This window comes from Cavia porcellus, unplaced genomic scaffold (genome assembly GCF_034190915.1).
Source record: "Cavia porcellus strain 051 isolate PalLab524CR breed Dunkin Hartley unplaced genomic scaffold, mCavPor4.1 scaffold_28, whole genome shotgun sequence".
Lineage (NCBI taxonomy): Eukaryota > Metazoa > Chordata > Mammalia > Rodentia > Caviidae > Cavia > Cavia porcellus.
In genome coordinates this window covers 32,879,296-32,896,636 of record NW_026947511.1, presented here as the reverse complement: position 1 = coordinate 32,896,636, position 17,341 = coordinate 32,879,296, and the positions used below count along the sequence as shown (strand labels likewise).

Genomic DNA, 17,341 nt, shown 5'->3' with positions numbered 1-17,341 from the left:
TCTGATCAAGACATACGGTGTATATATGCATTGAAATACTACATTGTACCCTATAAATAGGTTTGTGTCAAAAAGATTTTTTTCCAAAAAGGAACAATCTACCAAAATCTGAAAAGTTCCATGCCACATACATTCAAGATGCTCCCTCTTTGAGTATCAGCCATGGTAACCTGCCTGGGGCTGTAATGTACCACCTTGGGCCAGCCGTGGGGCACTAACACCCAGGACCATTTGCTCAGCCTGCCTTCTCAGCTCCTCCCCAGGCAGGCTTCTTAAAATGGTCTCCAAGTACCCAAAATGTCTCAACTAAGCCTCACGAGTGTCCTTGAGCTGCTTGGAGTAGGTTAATGACAGGAAGGGCAAGAAACAAGTTTGGGAAATGGAGATAGCTGTGAAACCCACTGTCAAGTCCTCCACGAACTTGGACAAAGCTCCGTGCAAAGCACGCTGGGGCTTCAAATGCAGCCAGACCTAGGGTCCTTCTCAGACAGATGCCCACAGGGAAGGCCCAGGCCCTAACCCCAGACCTTCCTCTAGGAAATCAAGTTCATACTCCCCCTCTGAAGCCCTTTTCTCGGGGGCAGAGTAAGGTCATTTTTAAGCACTCCCACAGGCTGTCCTGCTGGGCCTGCTCACTCTGAACTCTGGACCAGCTCCCTGCTCACAAGCTGAGGCCACAATCCACACAACAAAACTGTCAAAAGGCCAGGCCAGAGAGACACTGAAAGAGCTTAATGTCCAACATCACCTGGCACAGGGCCTGCTGTCATAGTAGGCACTCAGTAAACATGGGTGATTGGCAAAAATGACAGGACTCCAGGAAAGAGCCAGCGGGATGGGATGCACCGCTGGCCTTCACTCCATTTGACAGAGTTGTAAGACCCCACACCTCTGAGGGGATGCATTCCCTGTAGCCCAGGCATCTCAAAATCCAACTGGGCCTGACACTACCTGCCTTAGGCAACCCAAAGGGAAAGCTTTGAAAACTCAACTCCTCCAGGGTGCGTTGAAAGGCGAGCCATGGGAGGACCAGCTTAATCAGAGAGGGAGAGGAGGTGAAAGATACAGGTCTCGTGTTTCCAGCAGATACTAGCCGCCTGATCCTAACCTGGCTGAGTTCATCCCTCCAGCACTGACCAACATCACCTGAGGCTTCCTACCCGGCTGAACACCCAGGAGGGTGCACGTCTATCACACAGGGTTAAGTGGAGTGTTACATTCCCCACAGATAAGAATATAAAAGAGGACCCTGGCTAAGGAGCCCACCTTTATGGCAGAGCCTATCAGTAATGCCCACGACCGCCCTGCACCCCACACATTGTGATTTTCATTGTGATTTTGAGGGACAGAAACATTTTCAGCTCCGTGGGGGCCTGTCCTCCATTTAAATATAAAAGTATTAGTTAGTTCTGTTTTACCACTGCATTGATATAAAGACAAGTAAAATGTTACATATTAAAACTTTTTCTTTGACCAAAAGTTTTTATAAATTTGGATTATGAAAGAAGAAATTAAAACTCTGTATGTGGGCCCCTATGTGGGCCCTGAGAGACATTAAGTTGGTCGCTTAGTGAGGCACGAGAGGCAGAGCGGGATTGTGGGGGTGGGGGACAGAGGTTTGTCCCCACGCAGCCAGGGACTGAGCAGCGCAGAAGCGGTCAGTCTTCCCCAGACAGCGGCGCTCTGTCCGTCCACCTGCACACGCCCCCCACCCCGGCTGGGGACGCAGTGGGAGCCCGGGGAGCCCGCGGTCCCCCCACCCCGCCGTGCCCAGGCCAGGGCGGGCTCTTTGGGGCGGACTTACTTGAGTTCCACTGACCACGAGCCCAGCCATGGTGGCCCAGAGCCCACTGAGCGCGGTGGAGCGCCGGCGAGGCCGAGGTGGCGCGCAGTTCCGCACTGGGCGGTCAGCTGACCCGGCGGAAGCCCGGGCGGCTGGAGCCCGCTGGGTGCGCGCTGCACCCCAGGCCCGCCGGGAGCGCTTGACCCGGGGTGTCCGGGAGCCTCGGCCGCCCACCGCCCACCGCCCACCGCAACAGGTGGCCCTGCAGCGCTGCAGCGTCCGGACCGGACCTCCCGGTCCCGCCCCCTCCCGGGGAGCCCAGGGAGGTGTCCTGCGAACACCCCACGAGGTGTCCTGCAAACTTCCAAGCCCACAGCTCTGCTGCCTTAGTCCGGGCCAGGCGTGGGCTTGGGGGGCGGGGGGGGGGTCGCTATCAGGGAAGCCGCATCAGAGCCGTTAGCTGGGAGTTTAGGGCTCTGCTTTTCCTAAATTTCACAATCTAGATTGCACAACTGCCCTCAGAGCCTTGGAGGAGGGGCTTCTGAGCCGAAGTCCCCTCCCCGGCCAGGTTGGGCTGGAAGGATGCCCGGTGCAGTGGCAGGGAGAAGAGGAGGCAGATTCCCAAAACAGTGAACAAAATGCGGCCTGGGCTTGACCACTCCACTCCACCGTGTCTGCGTAGCCTCTGGCAGTTGCTAATAATGAACCCTAAGAGAGAACCAAATGAATGGAGTCTCTGAGTTGCAGGTTTCTCTTACTCAGAGAGACAGCACGCACTTCTTTTATAGGGAGATTCAGGTGGTTCCATCCCACGGAAAGCCCACCGCTCCTGCACCAGGAGTCCTTTAGGATGTTTGTGATCTTTAAGGCTGTCACACACAGACACACACACACACACACACACACACACACACACCACCTTCCTATCTGAAAGAGGTGAGGTGACCTTGCTGCCTCCTGCCTGGATGACATCCAACCCAGTGTCCAGGTAACTCCTAAACTCATGCCTGTCCTCTTCTGAAAGGTTCTGAATTTTCTCCCTGCCTTTCCTGCCTTCCCCTCTCCACCCTCAGGACAGGCAAAGCTCCTATCAGATACCCCTGGGCTGTCATCATCCACCAGCCATGGCAGCTAAGGGCCAGCCCAGCTTTAACTCTGTAGGGGACAGAAGAGGTGTGATACCTTCCCTTACCCATCAGGAGGGTCAGGGCTGACCATCCAACCGCCAAGAAAACACCGATTCAAAGTCCTGCATGACATGTGTTATGGTTTATATCTAGATGTCCCCCAAAGCCTCATGCAATGATGGAGCTTTGGAGAGGCGACTGGGTCATGAGGCATGATTGTCATCCTTGCCTTGGTCTGCGGATGACTTTTACAGCTAACTGTGGCAGGGTCACTGGGGACATGGTGGGGAAGGATCTATCTCCTCTCTCTGCTCCTGCCTGCCCTGCCATGCCATCCTGCCTTAGGGACAGTGCACTATAAACTGAAACCTCTACAAACTGTCAGCCAAAACAAACAGGTGTCAGTTATTGTGTCTTAATGATGAGAAAGTACCAGAGACAACATGGGAGCCTTCAGAAACAACTATGCAAAGATCCAGGGAAAACTGTCTTCCTGCTTAGAATGGGTAGCCGTGTAGAAATAGGTTGAAGGGAAAAACCCAGCAAGGCCTGTGCAATTTCTTCTTGGTCTCTGGGCAGCAGTGATCCTTCTTCCCAGGTTTGAGGCAGGACCCCTGTGGGATGAGGGGCTTCCAACTCTACTATCAGAAAAGGCAGGTCAGAGTCTATCTTTATAGCCAGCTGCTACTCAGAAAGACGGGCTAGAATAATACTTCTAGGATTTATGGCTTGCTTTGGCTCTAATTTCTGTGACCCTCCTTGGGGAACAGGAATTCTGGTTTTGATGACTAGGTTTAGAGGAGAAAAAGGGGATGTGAAACGGGAGAGTAGGAGAAAAGAAAGAGAGCCTGCGTCTAGGGCCTTTCCAGTCTCCTTCGGTTTAAAGTGTTCAGCACGCAAAAGCATTGCACTTTGGGATCTCCTTTGAAGCACAGTGCTTAACTCCTGGGGGGACCTGCCCACACTCTCTCTGCTGAGAGGAATGGACCCAGCCAACGGGACCTGTGAGGATGCAGACTTGACTGTGTTTACTTTGGGGGACTCCAGGAAATGCTGCAGCAAAAGGTCACCACAGGCCAAAAAAGAAAGCTTACCCTCCAGAGATAAGGGATCAAAGGCAGCCTTCCAAGAACCAGGGACCAGGCCCCTCCTCCTTCTCTGCTGGATGCACCTTCTCCGTTCCATTGTCTGCCTGTGTTTGCCTTTCCTGCCTGAAAAGGAGGAAGTAGCAGCCCAGCTGTCATGATACCCTGCCCTCCCCAGCCACCTTTCACCTCTGCTTTCCTCCAGGCCCCGCCTGGTCCCTGGTCAGAGAGGACCAGCTGAGGCAAAGAAGCAGGCCCAGGCCCACTAAGAGACCCCATCAGAAAAGCGCCCGCCCCTGCCCAGCCAGGGAGCAGTGCTGGCAGTCCTCTGTCACACCCCTGCCTCCATACATCCCACAGCAGCCCCAAAGAGGGTGGAGGTCTTGTCCCCTTCCCCCCTCATTGCTGTCCCTTCCCCCATGGAACCCCAGGTGACCATTCTACAGGCCTGGTTTCACCCCACGTGAAAGCTTCCAATAACTCCAGCTCAACTAATAAACCATCCACAATTTCTGGTGTGACCCCCAAGTCTAGCAATCCCTTCACTTCTCAACTCTGCAGCCGCCCCTCCTGCCTCTCACATCCCCTGCTTGGCCTTCTAGAAGATGCTGGAAACGCTTCCTGAACACCACTCCCCCCACCTCCTCCTGTCCCCATTTCCATGAGCACCCCAGAAAGCCCAGTTGACTGGATCACAAAAAATAAACTTTAAACTAGCTCAAATTGAAGTGGGCTAGAGTAGTTTACAATATAAATGAATAATGGTAGGGAGCTATTGGGAACTCTTGAGCAGAATACTTACTTTGTTGGTGACCAAGATGCTAAAACAAGTTACTACAGACTGAGTGACTTATACACAACAGAAATTCCACAGTTCTGGAGGCTAAAAGTCCGAGATCATGTGATAAGAGCCCACTTTCTGTTCGTAGCCATCATCTCACTGTGTCCTCATACTGTGGAAGGACTCGTTAACTCTTGGGGTCCCTTCTATAAGGGCACTAATCCCATTCAAGAGGACTCCACCCTTACAGCCTAATCACCTCTAAAGAGCCCGATTCCTAATACCATCACCATGGAGGTGCAGATCTTAGCACGAGTGTTGGGGGAGAGACAAACACTTAGGCTATGGCAACAATAGTTTCCTAAATGTATTTGAAGGAGATCAGCAGAAAAAATTTCTCCTTTAGCTTTTGGAGGTTCAGAAGAAAGGAAGAAAAGGGAAGAGAAGCGGAGAAGCAGATGAACCAAGAAAGACTGGAAGAGAGGAGGGTGGTATCTCTCTACTTCCCCATCACTTTCTCAATGAAAAGGATAATTAAATAGAAATGATAAAGGTAGAGGTCTTTGAGTAACATGGAGGGAAGACAGTTAAGGAACCCCAACATCAGGCTGGCCCAGAAAGTGAGCGAATGATCCCTTTGAGAGCCAAGGACGGTCCAAGAGTGGACAGAGGAAACAAGTCCTGTTGGGGTTTCTTAGTGGGCAAACTTGCCTACCCCAGGATTGCTAAGGGGCAACAAAGGCTCCTGCAGTCATCAGGGTTCTTCTTGGGCCCCTAGCTCCATTCCATGACCAACTGTATGTAACTTCAGCTCCCCCTACCCTGCCACATTTTATGCCATAACCCCCCTACTCCAGCTTCCAAGGGCCAGAGACTGTGCTAGGCACCAGGGACATTCACGACACTCCTGGTCCTGTGAATCCTGGAGCTCTCGGGCCACCTGGAAAGTGGAAAAGCTCAGCACACACAGCAGGACGCTTCCTATGGCCCTGGGTGAAAGCATCACAGTCACGGTCCTAGTGTCATCCTTCTTGTTATTTTTTGGCAGAGGAGGCCCTTTCCCTTCAAGTCCTTCCTCCACCGCATTCCTGGGAACAAAAAGGAAGATCCTGTTTATTTCCAATCAAGGCAGCTGATGCCAGGGGTCAGCTAGACCAGCCAAACAGGAACCAGCTTTCAATCTTCCAACACTGAGCATTAGCAGATGAGAAGGACAAAGCCAGGGAACCAGGTTTTCTTAGCAGTCTGTCTGTCCATTTCTCTTTGACCTGGACGCATGCCCTTTAGGCCCAGCCCCCGGGCAGAGTAACTCACTCACTTGCTGTAATTAATCCTGTCCATCCCCCAGTGAAGATTCACCACATTTAGATTCCAATTCTTTTAAAAAGCATGGTGTCTGCATAAAATGCTCTTTATTGCTCCTGCACCCCCTTTTGAGTCTCAAAGTGGGAGTTTAGGAGATACGGGAAAGTTTTCCAAAGCTCTCTCTGAACTATTTGCACACAGAGGAGACCAAGGATGATCTGTGCTCCAACATCTCCAGTTTCTCCCAAGCAGAACAAATTGGATTTTTAAAAATATATCCTGAATACCGTCATGCTGCTAGGCATGAGTGTTCATTCCACAAATTCGAGTTTATTATTATTTACTATTATAACTATTAATCTTCAGTACCTATAGTTTCCCTTCCCTTTGGGTCTTAGTTGTTTCCTATTAAAATGCAAACAGAGGGATGGGGAAGGGAGGGAGTGGGTTTGAGGAACATGAGAGTGAAAAAGGGGCTTCTGCGTTTCATTCCTGTGTGTGTGTATGTGATTTTTGCAACAGCCATACATTACTCTTGTGATTAAAAATAATAAAGGAATTGGCATAGAAAAGACAGAGAAAAAGCTTACCGTGGAAACTCCTACCTGTTCACCCCTTAGCATTACTGTAACAAATCCCAAGAACAGCAGTGAGAAACAAATCTAATTTCCCAGTTTGCCAGGAACTTGCAGAATGTTGAAGTCTTCAGCTGAGCTCAGGGGACAAGGTAGCCCTGAATTGGAGTGTGTATTTCCGGCGAGGCCATCTTTCCTCAAACACAGAGAGTTTCTGCCACTTGAAACCTAGGGGACAGCCCCGCACCCTGCTACTAGAACGTCTGGACCTCTGCCACAAACAGCCTACTCTGTTATTTTCCAAGTCATCTGGATTTGTGAATATCTGAGCTCACTGTTTTAGAAATCATCTGTTCCAACTACTGAAGGAAACCAAGGCCTAGAGGGGACAAGAAACTCTCCCAGTGTCACCAGTAAGTGAGTGACCGTCCCCAGGCCAAAGAAGAACACAGGACTCTTCCTATGTGTCACTAAAAACAGACAGGAGGAGAGGAGGAGCCCTGGCAGATGCCGTTCGCTTCTAATCGTTTCTTGTCACGTTGTAACCATTTTCCTCATACGGAGCCCCACGCTGATGGATTAGAAATAACATTTTCAAAGTTATATCTGCAAGGAAATGGCTATTAATGTTCTTCCTCTCCTTTTAGAGCGCCGAGGAATACATATTAATTTTCTCTCTACTTATATTGCCTATTTGCAAATTGTATTCATACCCAGTGCTCCAATTTGTTCTACCCCTGAAGAGATGATGATGAATAAATGTGTTCCTGGAAATAAAATAAAATAAAATAATTTGTCATTGAGATTTATTTTTATAATTATTTACAGGGATTATTTCAGAATATATGGAAGGGTGATAATAATAATACACACAAGAGGGTTCTGGCGTGACTCACCAGTATTAATTCTGAGTTTCTTCCTGGTTTTCCAAAAGGAGCCTGGACTGTCTTTGCCACCGTGAATCACAGGCAGAGCAGGTACCAACTGCACCTGGCACCACAGTGCCAGAGGCTGCTGGCTGGATGAAAGGAGGCTCAAGCCTTGCAGTGGCCATGGACCTGCCCAGGAGTCCTGGGTTCAATACCTCACTTTGTCACTATGGCACGTCACTGTGTACCCATGATGAATCCATGTGCATGAACCCATTATGAACTCATACACTCTCCCCAGATGCAGAGATGCTATAGCTTGGGGCTTGACAGCCCACTACAGGCCCAGATGTTAAAGGCTTGGTTCTCTATTTGGCACCACTGGGAGGTGGATGAACCTTTAAAGGTGGGGCCTAGTGGGAGGTCTTAGGGTCCTTGGGGACGTGGCCTAGAAGGGGATCACAGGACTCCATTCCCTTTCTCTCTCTTTTTTTGTTTCCCAGTCATCGCATGTGGGACTCCATCATGCATTCTGGACCCAAAAGCACCAGGGCCAGCAGACCATCATCAGTTACAACCTCCAAGACCATGAGCCCCAATTAACCTCTTCTTTTTATAAGTTGGTTATCTCAGGTATTTGTTATAGGAATGGAAAGCTGACTGACACAAGTGAAAATGCAAGGAGTTATGCACACCACCTCAAAACAGACACAGCCTACGGGGTATTTACTGAGCAGCTACTACATGTGAGGCACTGGAGGAGCAAGGCAGACCTCACTCCTGGGAAGTTTACATTATGGCAGGAGGACCCGGGTGACAGTATATGTCAAGCATATGAAAGACTCCACTTCAGAGAGCACTGATACATGCTGTGAAGGCAAAATGGGCCATGGGAGAGAGGACGAGAGGTGGAAAGTGCTGACTTAGACACAGTGACGGGTCTCCGCTAGCCTCTCTCTTGTAAAACCTTGAGGGGCAGAGATGGAGGAGACTTTGGCCCCGCCCACCTCCTCTGCTCAGGCTTCTGTGATGACTTCCCCACCTCAGGCAGCTGTGGAGTGTGCTGCGTAGGCCCACCCACCCGTCTTGAGATGGAGCAGCCTTGGCCCGCCTTGGGAGATGGGTTTTCCAGGCAGAGGGAACACCAGACACAGAGCTCTGCACTGGATGGTGCAGTTGGATGTCATTGCTTCCAAGGGCCAGGTGTCACCCCAGCCAAAAAGGAGCATGTTCCATTGCAGCTGCACCCGGCTCTGACCTGCTCCTTGCTTCCCAAGCAGAAGTGGGCCAAGGCCTTAGAAGATAGCTGCTGCCAGGCGTGGTAACACACACCTGTAACCCCAGCACTTAGGAGGCTGAGGCAGGAGGGTAGCGGTGAGTTCAAGGCCATCCTGAACTACGTAGCAAGGCTCTGCCTTGAAACGAAACAAAACACATACAGCTGCTGACAGGAGAATTACACGTGGACACAGAAGTTCTGCAGTTCTGTAACGTATCTGTAGCTTACATGGGGAGGGGAACCCAGAAGGATTTCTTGCCCACATTTAGGACTACACTGGCACGTACTCTTGCAGGCATCTAAAAGCACACAGAGGGCCAGGGGTTTAGCTCAGTGGCACAGCACCTGCCTGGCAAACGCAAGGTCATGAGTTCAATACCTGGTACCAATAAATAGATAAAATTAAAAACAAATAAAAGCACACAGACATGCCAGGGATATAGCTCAAAGACACAGCCCCTGCCTGGGAAGTGCAAGGTTATAAGTTCAATTCCCAGTACAAAAACAAAAGCACACGGACCCTCCAGACACGTGCCAGCCCTGGCTCCTGAGTTCCGTTCCATGGCTACGGTCTGAACCCTGAATACCACACCAAGGCATACCCTAGTTCCCCAGCCTACCACGGTGGATACAACAGGCCGATGGAGAATGTGGACCTTCAGGACTCCCTTAGAACTGAAAGTTTCTTGATATCTTGAAGTACTAGGTTTCTGGTACCCTGAAGTACTAGAAATTCAATCATTCATTCACTCAAAAAAAAAAAAATGTTATTTGCCAGGCCAGTTGCACCCACCTGTGGTTCCAGCAACTCAGGAGATAGAAGATCTCTTGAACTCAGGAGTTTCAAGGCCACCCTGGCCCATCTGAGAGCCATCTCAAATAATAACAACAGCAGCAATGGCAATAATAATAGTAATAAATCAAAAATAGAATTTGAAAATATACATTTGTTGAGTGAATACCGTACACTTGAAACTAAACTCTGGGAACAGAGCAGTAAAGACAGCAAAGTTTCTATGCTTGTGGAGCTTACTTTCAGAATGTGGATGCAGATGGATGATAAGGAAATACAGCTGTTCCGGTGGCCACACTGAGAAAGTGCTGTTGAGGCCTGAACCCTGCAACAAGAGGAGGACAGCCAAGCAGACTCAGAGAGGACAAATATCCACAGCAACAGAAACAGTAAGTGCAAGGGCCCTGGGGCAGCTGGGGCAGGAGCTCATCAGAGTAGTGGAATAAGTGAGGGCAAAGGGATAGTAAATGAGGTCACAGAATAGGGTATGGGGGCCACAGCTCATGTAGAGCTGGGTAAATCAAGGTTAGGACTGGAACTCGGACTTCATGGGAGGTGGAAATCCTCACACAGAGGATGGCCATGATCTGACTCACATTTTGTAAAGATTGCTTTGGCCACAGCTCAGTGACCAACAAGGAGGGAAGGACAGAGCCAGGACCCAGCAGCAGGCCGCCATGGAAACCCCAGAGATGGATATATTTGCAAGGTGGTGTCCACAGGGCTTTCTGAAGGCTTGGGTGTGAGAAGTCTGAGAAACACAGGAACCAAACTCTAAGGCTGGGGCTGAGCATCTGGAAGGACGGAGTTATCCTACCGAGATGAATGAGAAAATTTGGGGGTGCCCGGGACCAAGGGGCATTTGAGGACCTGACGCATCTGAGACGGCTTTGGGATTTTCAAGTGGAAACATGAAGCCAGCAAATGGATCGTGAGTGCAGTATCAGGAGCCAGGTCTGGATTAGACTTAGAATCTGGGACCCCTTGGACTTTAGGTGATATATAAACCCCCAAAACAAGAATTCCCTGAAGGCCAGGCCCCTAGTGTACCCTAACAGTTAGAGAATGGGAGGAACCTCCCACATACAAGGGAAGCTGTAGAGGCAAGGAGACCCCCAGGTAAGCTAGGACCCCGAAACCAAGAAAAGAAAATGATCAGAAAAGATAGGCTGAGGCAGGAAGATCAAAGTAGGAGCCCAGCCGGGGCAACCTAATAACTTACTGAAATCCTGTCTCAAAGTGAAAAATAGAGGAACTGGGTGTGATGGACCATACCTGAAATCCCAGCAGTTAGGAGGCTGAGGCAGGAGGATCACCACAAATTAGAGGCCAGCCGGGGCTACACATCAAGACTCTGTCTTGAAGCAATCAATCAATCAATCAATAGAAGGATTGGGGATCAGTGTGAAGGCCCTGGATTCAGTCCTGGTACAACACACACACACACACACACACACAGATAAGCTGTCCAGTATAATGACCAGTTCAGCCAAGGACCATCAGGGAACACTGGAAACACAGTGACTAGGATACTTTCATGGTCTCAAACTATCACCAAGAGTCACCAAAAAGGAAAGCCACCTACAGTGGCAAGAACTAGAGGGCCTGACCCCAGCAAAGAGCTCAGACTCCCTCGCGTGAATGTCTGATGTAGTTCACTGGGAAGCCCACTCCCCTTACCTAATATTCCTGCCAAAAATATTCACCCAGAACCGTAATACAGACAATTTCACAAGACAACTGGACTGCGCTGTTCAAAATGTCACTGGCCCTGGGAAGAGAGTGGTATGACAGGCCTATTCTAGATAAAATGAGCTAAAGAACACAGAAAACAAGTAGGATACAAAAGCCCTGGAACTTGGGGGAAAAATAGCTTAAAACACATTTTGGAAATACCTGGAACATTTTAAAGAGAACTGTTATCAGTTCTCCCTGATATCAGTGATATCAGTGGCAATATCACTGAAGATACTGAATTAATATTACTTTGCTTGGTTGTGCTAATTTTTTTAAGACAGGGTCTCACTATGTAGTTCTGGCTGGCCTCAAACGCATAACAATCCTCCTGCCTCAGCCTCCTTAGTTCTGAGATTACAGAGATGAACTACCACAACTATTTTTTCATGGTGCTAATTACACTGTAGCTTCATAACAGAATATCCAATTCCCGGGGAGCTTCTAGCTAAAGAAAATAGGGATAGAAATCAAGATGCATACAGATTTAAAATAGTTCAAAGAAAGAGCTCAAGAGAGAGAGACAGAGAGACAGAGAAGCCGGTGAGCCTGGGAGAAGAGTATTGTGCATTTGTTGTTCTTTTCTTTAATTTTTTTCATCAGTTTGAAAATTTTACGAATAAAATATTAAAGGCAAAAAGAGAGAGTGATCAACTATGTCCATGGCTATCCAAGGCCAAGTAAAGATGGAAAATTAACATGGATTTGACAACACAGGCGAATACTGGCAAATCTTGACAAATGGCGACAGTAAAAAAGTAGGCAGGGGCCCAGAGCCAAGAGCTGTGTGGGTGTTTTGGTTTGTTTCATCTTGTCTTTTTAAGGCAGGGTTTTGCTATATAGTTCAGGCTGGCCTCGAGTTCACTTGAGCCCAGTCTAGTCTTGAATTGACAGCGATCCTCCTGCCTCAGCCTCCTGAGTGCTGGGATTACAGGCGTGCACCGCCACACCCAGCAAGCCGTGTAGGTCTTGCTTGGAGGAAGGTAATGAAATGATTACATTTGTGTTTCAGAGCCACGGGGCGAGTGTTAAGCAGGAGAGTAAATCAGGAAGATCCTCTTAGCCTCAGAAAGTGCATCCTATCTGCCAGGCCCTTGAAGAGTGTTGGGGATCTGAAGGGAGGCTGAGGACCTGAGGAGACAGAGCAGCACTGGGGGTGTAAAGATGGGATGGTTACAAAGACATCAAGTCCAGTGGCCCAGCTTAAGGCAAGTTTAAGAACAAAATGAAGCTGCTCACAGAGATACCAGATGGGGAGGAGGGATAATGGGTCCTACCTAGGACAGGATGCATCTGAGTCTCCCTGCACTGCACCCTCCAAACTAATACTCTGGGACTAACAGCAGCACCATGCAAGACCCTATAAGCCAGATCCACACTGCTCTCTCCTCATCTGATGTCTGAGCCATGCTCAGGGTGCTGGGGGCCTTGGCTCTGGGTGTGACAGCGTCCTGAGAAGCCTTTGTTCATCAAAGTCCTCATGTCCTGGGCATCTCCCTCCCCAGAACCCCTCTCAAGCCCAGCTTTTCCCAACCATCCACCTATGAGTGACTGTGGCAGCATCTGAGAGACCATTTGAATACCTGTCCATGTGCCTGGCGTTGCTGCCTGCTGTTTGGGAGCCTTCCATACACGTAAATCTGCTTCTGACTCCCAAGCTGCCATCTGATCTTTGAACGTAGGGAACCCAGTTTATGTCTCAAGGTATTCCCAGCCAACACGCTGGAGGAGGGGGATGAAGGGAACAGGAGGAAGAGGTCATAGCTAAAGACACCCCAAAAACTCACACCCTGGGGACCACTTCTCATGCCAATGGCAGGGGGTGGACTTACCTGGAGGCAATCACTGTCCACCCTCCCCACCCCCCAATTTTTGAGTTGAACCCCTGGAAAGAAGCTTCCCCAAGCACAGCCCACAGTGTTCTTTCCCAAGCTGTTTGCAGTGATTCACCCAATTAAGAGCATCTACATAACAAAGCCTCACCAGGCCTCAGAGGTCACGGAGACTGCTAAGTGTGTCTTTCGTTTGTGTGGCAGAGAAGGTTCCCTAATTACCAGTCATTTCCACCCTCTGAGAGCCTGTCAGCCTTTGAGATACAAGGGGATAAAAGGATCCCACCCCATACCAATCACGCCTCTCTCTCCAACGCACCCCTGCCTTTCAAACCTGTGACTCATAAGTGCCAAGAGTGGGTCTCTTCCCACCTGGCTGAGTGGAGAGAAGAAAGGGAGAGAAAAGACAGAGAAAAGAGCTTGCCTGTGTTCAGAGCATCATCAACTCTGCTAAACTTACTTGCAAACAAAACTGCTGTTTGCTCTGGAGTCATAAAAGCAACAAATGTTTGTAACAGAAAGTACACGTGAGCAAAAGAAAAACTAAAGTCACCCAAGCTGCTAGACCTGAGACGATCCTGGATACAATCGATGCCCTTGCAGCCTTCTTCTGGGGAAGGGTATTTCCTGTCATCTGTGTATGTTTCTGCTGTTTCATAACTGGCTCTCAAAACTCAGTGAGGTGAAAGTTGGCCCGGAAGCTGGACTAGACTAGCAGAAAAACACATACTTTGGGGATTGGCACACCAGAAGGAGGCATTACAAGAATTTCCAGGGGCTGGGGATTTAGCTCAGCGGCATAAGCACCTGCCTTGGAAGCAGGCAGTCGTGAGTTCGATCCCTGGTACCGATAAAAAGGAAAAAGACAAAAAAAAAAAAAAAAAAAAAAATTTCCAAAGCTGCGGGAGGCTGTTATAAGGAAGTCAAGAGCCCTGACCTTTGGAACTTGAGCAACTGATTTCCTCTCTGGGAACCTCAGTTTCCTCGGCTGTAAAATGGGTATCACAGTCTGTGCCTGGAGGATTGTTGTAAGGATTAAAGGGAAATCCTGGGTATTTTATCACTCATTTTTTTAATAGGTGCTCTTTAATTTGTGCCTGCCTTTTCCCTGGTCTGCCTCCAGTCTGTAACGAGAATACAATGAAATCATCTGCTTCAGGCCTGGAAGAACTTAAGACCTAATTAGAAAGCTGAACTGCACACACACAAATACAAAGTCAGACAATCAGTATTTAAATAGCTAATAAAAGATATTATCAATTAGGAGATAATTAAGTGCCAGATGAGTGGCCCCCACAGCACTCTGGGGGTTCAGAGGTAAGAAGGAGCGAGGAGATGGGATTGTAGCAAGCACTCCGAGCACTATTTAATTTTCCACCGACTCTGCGAGATGGGGACTCATTACACCCAATTCACAGAGGAGAAACCGGAAACTTCAGAGAGGCTAAGAACCTTGCCCGGTCACACACCTAATAAACGGGAGAGCAGCACTGATCTCTGGAACCGACACTTGGACTCTGCTCTACTCGGATGAACAGGTTGGGGGTGGAGGTGCCATGGGAAGCACCCGAGGCTGGCTGGCTGGCTGGATGGCTGGTCCTGGGGTGGGGGGAGCAAGCTTTGGTGGTAGGATCAGATGAGCGGCACCAGGGCAGGGGGTAATGCTTTGGGTCAGAAAGTAGTTGTCCTGAGGCTTGGGGCAATGTGAATTCTCAGTCTAATCAAAGTGGTATTTGGGAAGGCAAGACTGGGAGAGGATATCCTAGGAAGATGTTTTTCCTTTCTTAATGGTTTTTACATTTGTGCAACACACAATGTTTACATTCCCTTGCGTGGAGTTGGGAATGTGCATAACACATCTTGATTCCTCTTTTATACCCTCTTCCTCCCCCACCTCCCCTTCCTTCATCTCTTGATTCTCCTCCCCCTATAGAAAGATCCATCTCCCCACTAGCTAGTATTTATCTTTTACTTGGCTTGTTATCTACACAAGAGGATTTTAGATGGGACTGCAGGCTGCCCCAGAAACATCCTGCATAAGGCAGGCCCATGCCCTTCCTCCTAGACAGCCCTCCTCCTCCTCCTCGACTTTCTACCCTCCAGTCCTGGAGGTTGACCCCAGGACCTTGCACTGAACTGTCTGTTTTTTTGAGACAGGGTCTAAGTTGCCAAATGGCTCAGGCTGGACTTGCTATTGCAGTCGTCCTACCTGGGAGCTGGCCTTACAGACCTGTGCCACCACACCTAGCTCGCCACACTTTCTAACTAGAATAACTTGGCGTCACCTGCATTAGGGACCCATGACTGCCGGCCTCCTCTTAGCACATTCACTAACACCTTTCACACCTGAGTTCTGCAGGAAGTAGGTCACTTGTTCATTCTGTTCAGATTCATCCCAGAAACACTCATGAAACTTATTTCAGAAGAGGGGTCCACTGGCCCCCACATAAGGACTGATTATCATTTAGGAGGAGGAAGATGATGTCAGCATCATGAGCTGACCTGCAAACCCTGCCATCCCCAAGCCTGTCACGCCTGCCCTCCCCACACTGGCTAGCTCTTTGGGCCACAATTGCCATGATCCTGGTCCCCACCCCTCCATCCCTGTTGGAGGGCAAAAGGGCCCCTTTCCTTCTGAAGAAGCAGGCAGAGAGATCAGAACATGGCCGCACCTGTAGCTCCTGAAGTAAACCTGGTGGATGTGCCCAAAGAACAGTGTGACAGGCGAGCCCGGGTCACCACAGGCTCAGCAGCAGAGGGCAAGACAGGAGGTAAGATGGAAGATCACTGGAAAAGTGCTGATGTGACTGACAGATATTGATGATTGTTGGTGTTCATGGTAGACTCTTTGGGGAATAAAAGTAAAATGATATCACTTGCACCCTTCGTTTCTGCTTTGGAAAAGGGGTTGGAGAGTAGGACTACAGAGAGCAAAAGAGGAGAAACAAATAAATACTGAGCCCAGAGACAGCAAGCATTGGGGCCAAGGGATCCAGGAAAGCACAGTGCAGTGTGGATGAAACCTATTTCTGTCTCTTACACAACACACACACACAAGACCTCAAATGTTCCAGGCCACCACCTCCCCAAGGAATTGTGGCCTACAGGTGTTCCAGTGCTGTTGATTGAATCCCACATATGTTTTTTGAGCACCACAAGGTGCCAGACACTTAAGCTCTTAACCTCCACTGAGAAGAATCAGAGTTGATTGTCACCTAAGGTGGTCAATCTGGGTAATGTCCTTTGATGGCTTAGAAACAGTAATCAGACACCCTGAGTGCCATCCAGGCTGTGGGCTGTGAGGAGAGGGGAGAGATTCTGTACCCTCTCAAACTAGATGGGGATAATTCCTTCCCCCACCGGGCTTCTGTAAAAGGTGAAAAAGACAGTGGTGAAGATGAGTCTCCCCCCATCCTGGCCTGACTGACTCTCACCGCTGAATTTTAAGCGTTTCACTTGAAATCATTACCTGGCTGGGTTGGAGGTATTCAGCCAGGCTGGTGGGTACCAGGGCTCCACGCTGGTACCCATCATAGGAGTCCACAGGTACAACTAAGAAGTAATCACAATCGGTCCTGTTTAGAAGCCACCCAATGAGCCAGGCTGTGGAAAATCAGTTGATATTGTTGGCTGTGAGTGACAGAAACCAGCTCTGGCTGATTTAAGCAGAAAGAGACGCTATCAGAAGGATAGGAGGAAGCTCACAGAATCTGTGAGAACGGTAGAGACCCACAATTGGGAAATTGATGGGAACCAGCAATGGCTGTGAATAGAGATTCGGTGTGTCATGCCAGGAGAATGTTCTAGTTAGGCCACTGGCGGGGTGGCCGATATTTTCCCAGCAGACATGGCAGCAACCGTCTTCCGCTCTCTACCTCCCCTAGACAGTCAATGGCATTGCTGTAGGCCCTGAGTGGTGCTGAGACCAGATGGGAGGCCCCTTGCTGGAACCTCAATCACAGGGCAGGAAGGAGGACCTGGCCTCCTTGGTTCCTAGAGGTGGACCCTGCTTTTCAACAAAGAAGACAGGAATTCAGATATTAGGCAACCCAAGGAGGAAGAAGAAAACCTCAAATGTCTGCTATGTAATAGTTTACTGGGGGTTAAGTGTCTTACCACAGTTCACAATCAGCAACTTGGCTATCCTAAAATACCAAAACCATCTCCCATAAGAATAT

General features: G+C 49.3%; 1 protein-coding gene across 2 annotated transcripts in view; it reads right to left on the bottom strand.

The window, feature by feature from the left end:
- Lrmda (leucine rich melanocyte differentiation associated) overlaps positions 1-2,242 on the bottom strand; it is a 996,798-nt gene extending 994,556 nt beyond the window's left edge. Inside the window, exon 1 of one of the 2 annotated variants that reach the window (XM_063238708.1) lies at positions 1,805-2,242. In XM_063238708.1, the coding sequence (XP_063094778.1) occupies positions 1,805-1,834 (30 nt within the window). In that variant the 5' untranslated portion in view covers positions 1,835-2,242. The remainder of the gene's footprint in view (positions 1-1,804) is intronic. The other variant, XM_063238709.1, reaches the window with a different exon arrangement.
- Positions 2,243-17,341: the final 15,099 nt, after the last annotated feature.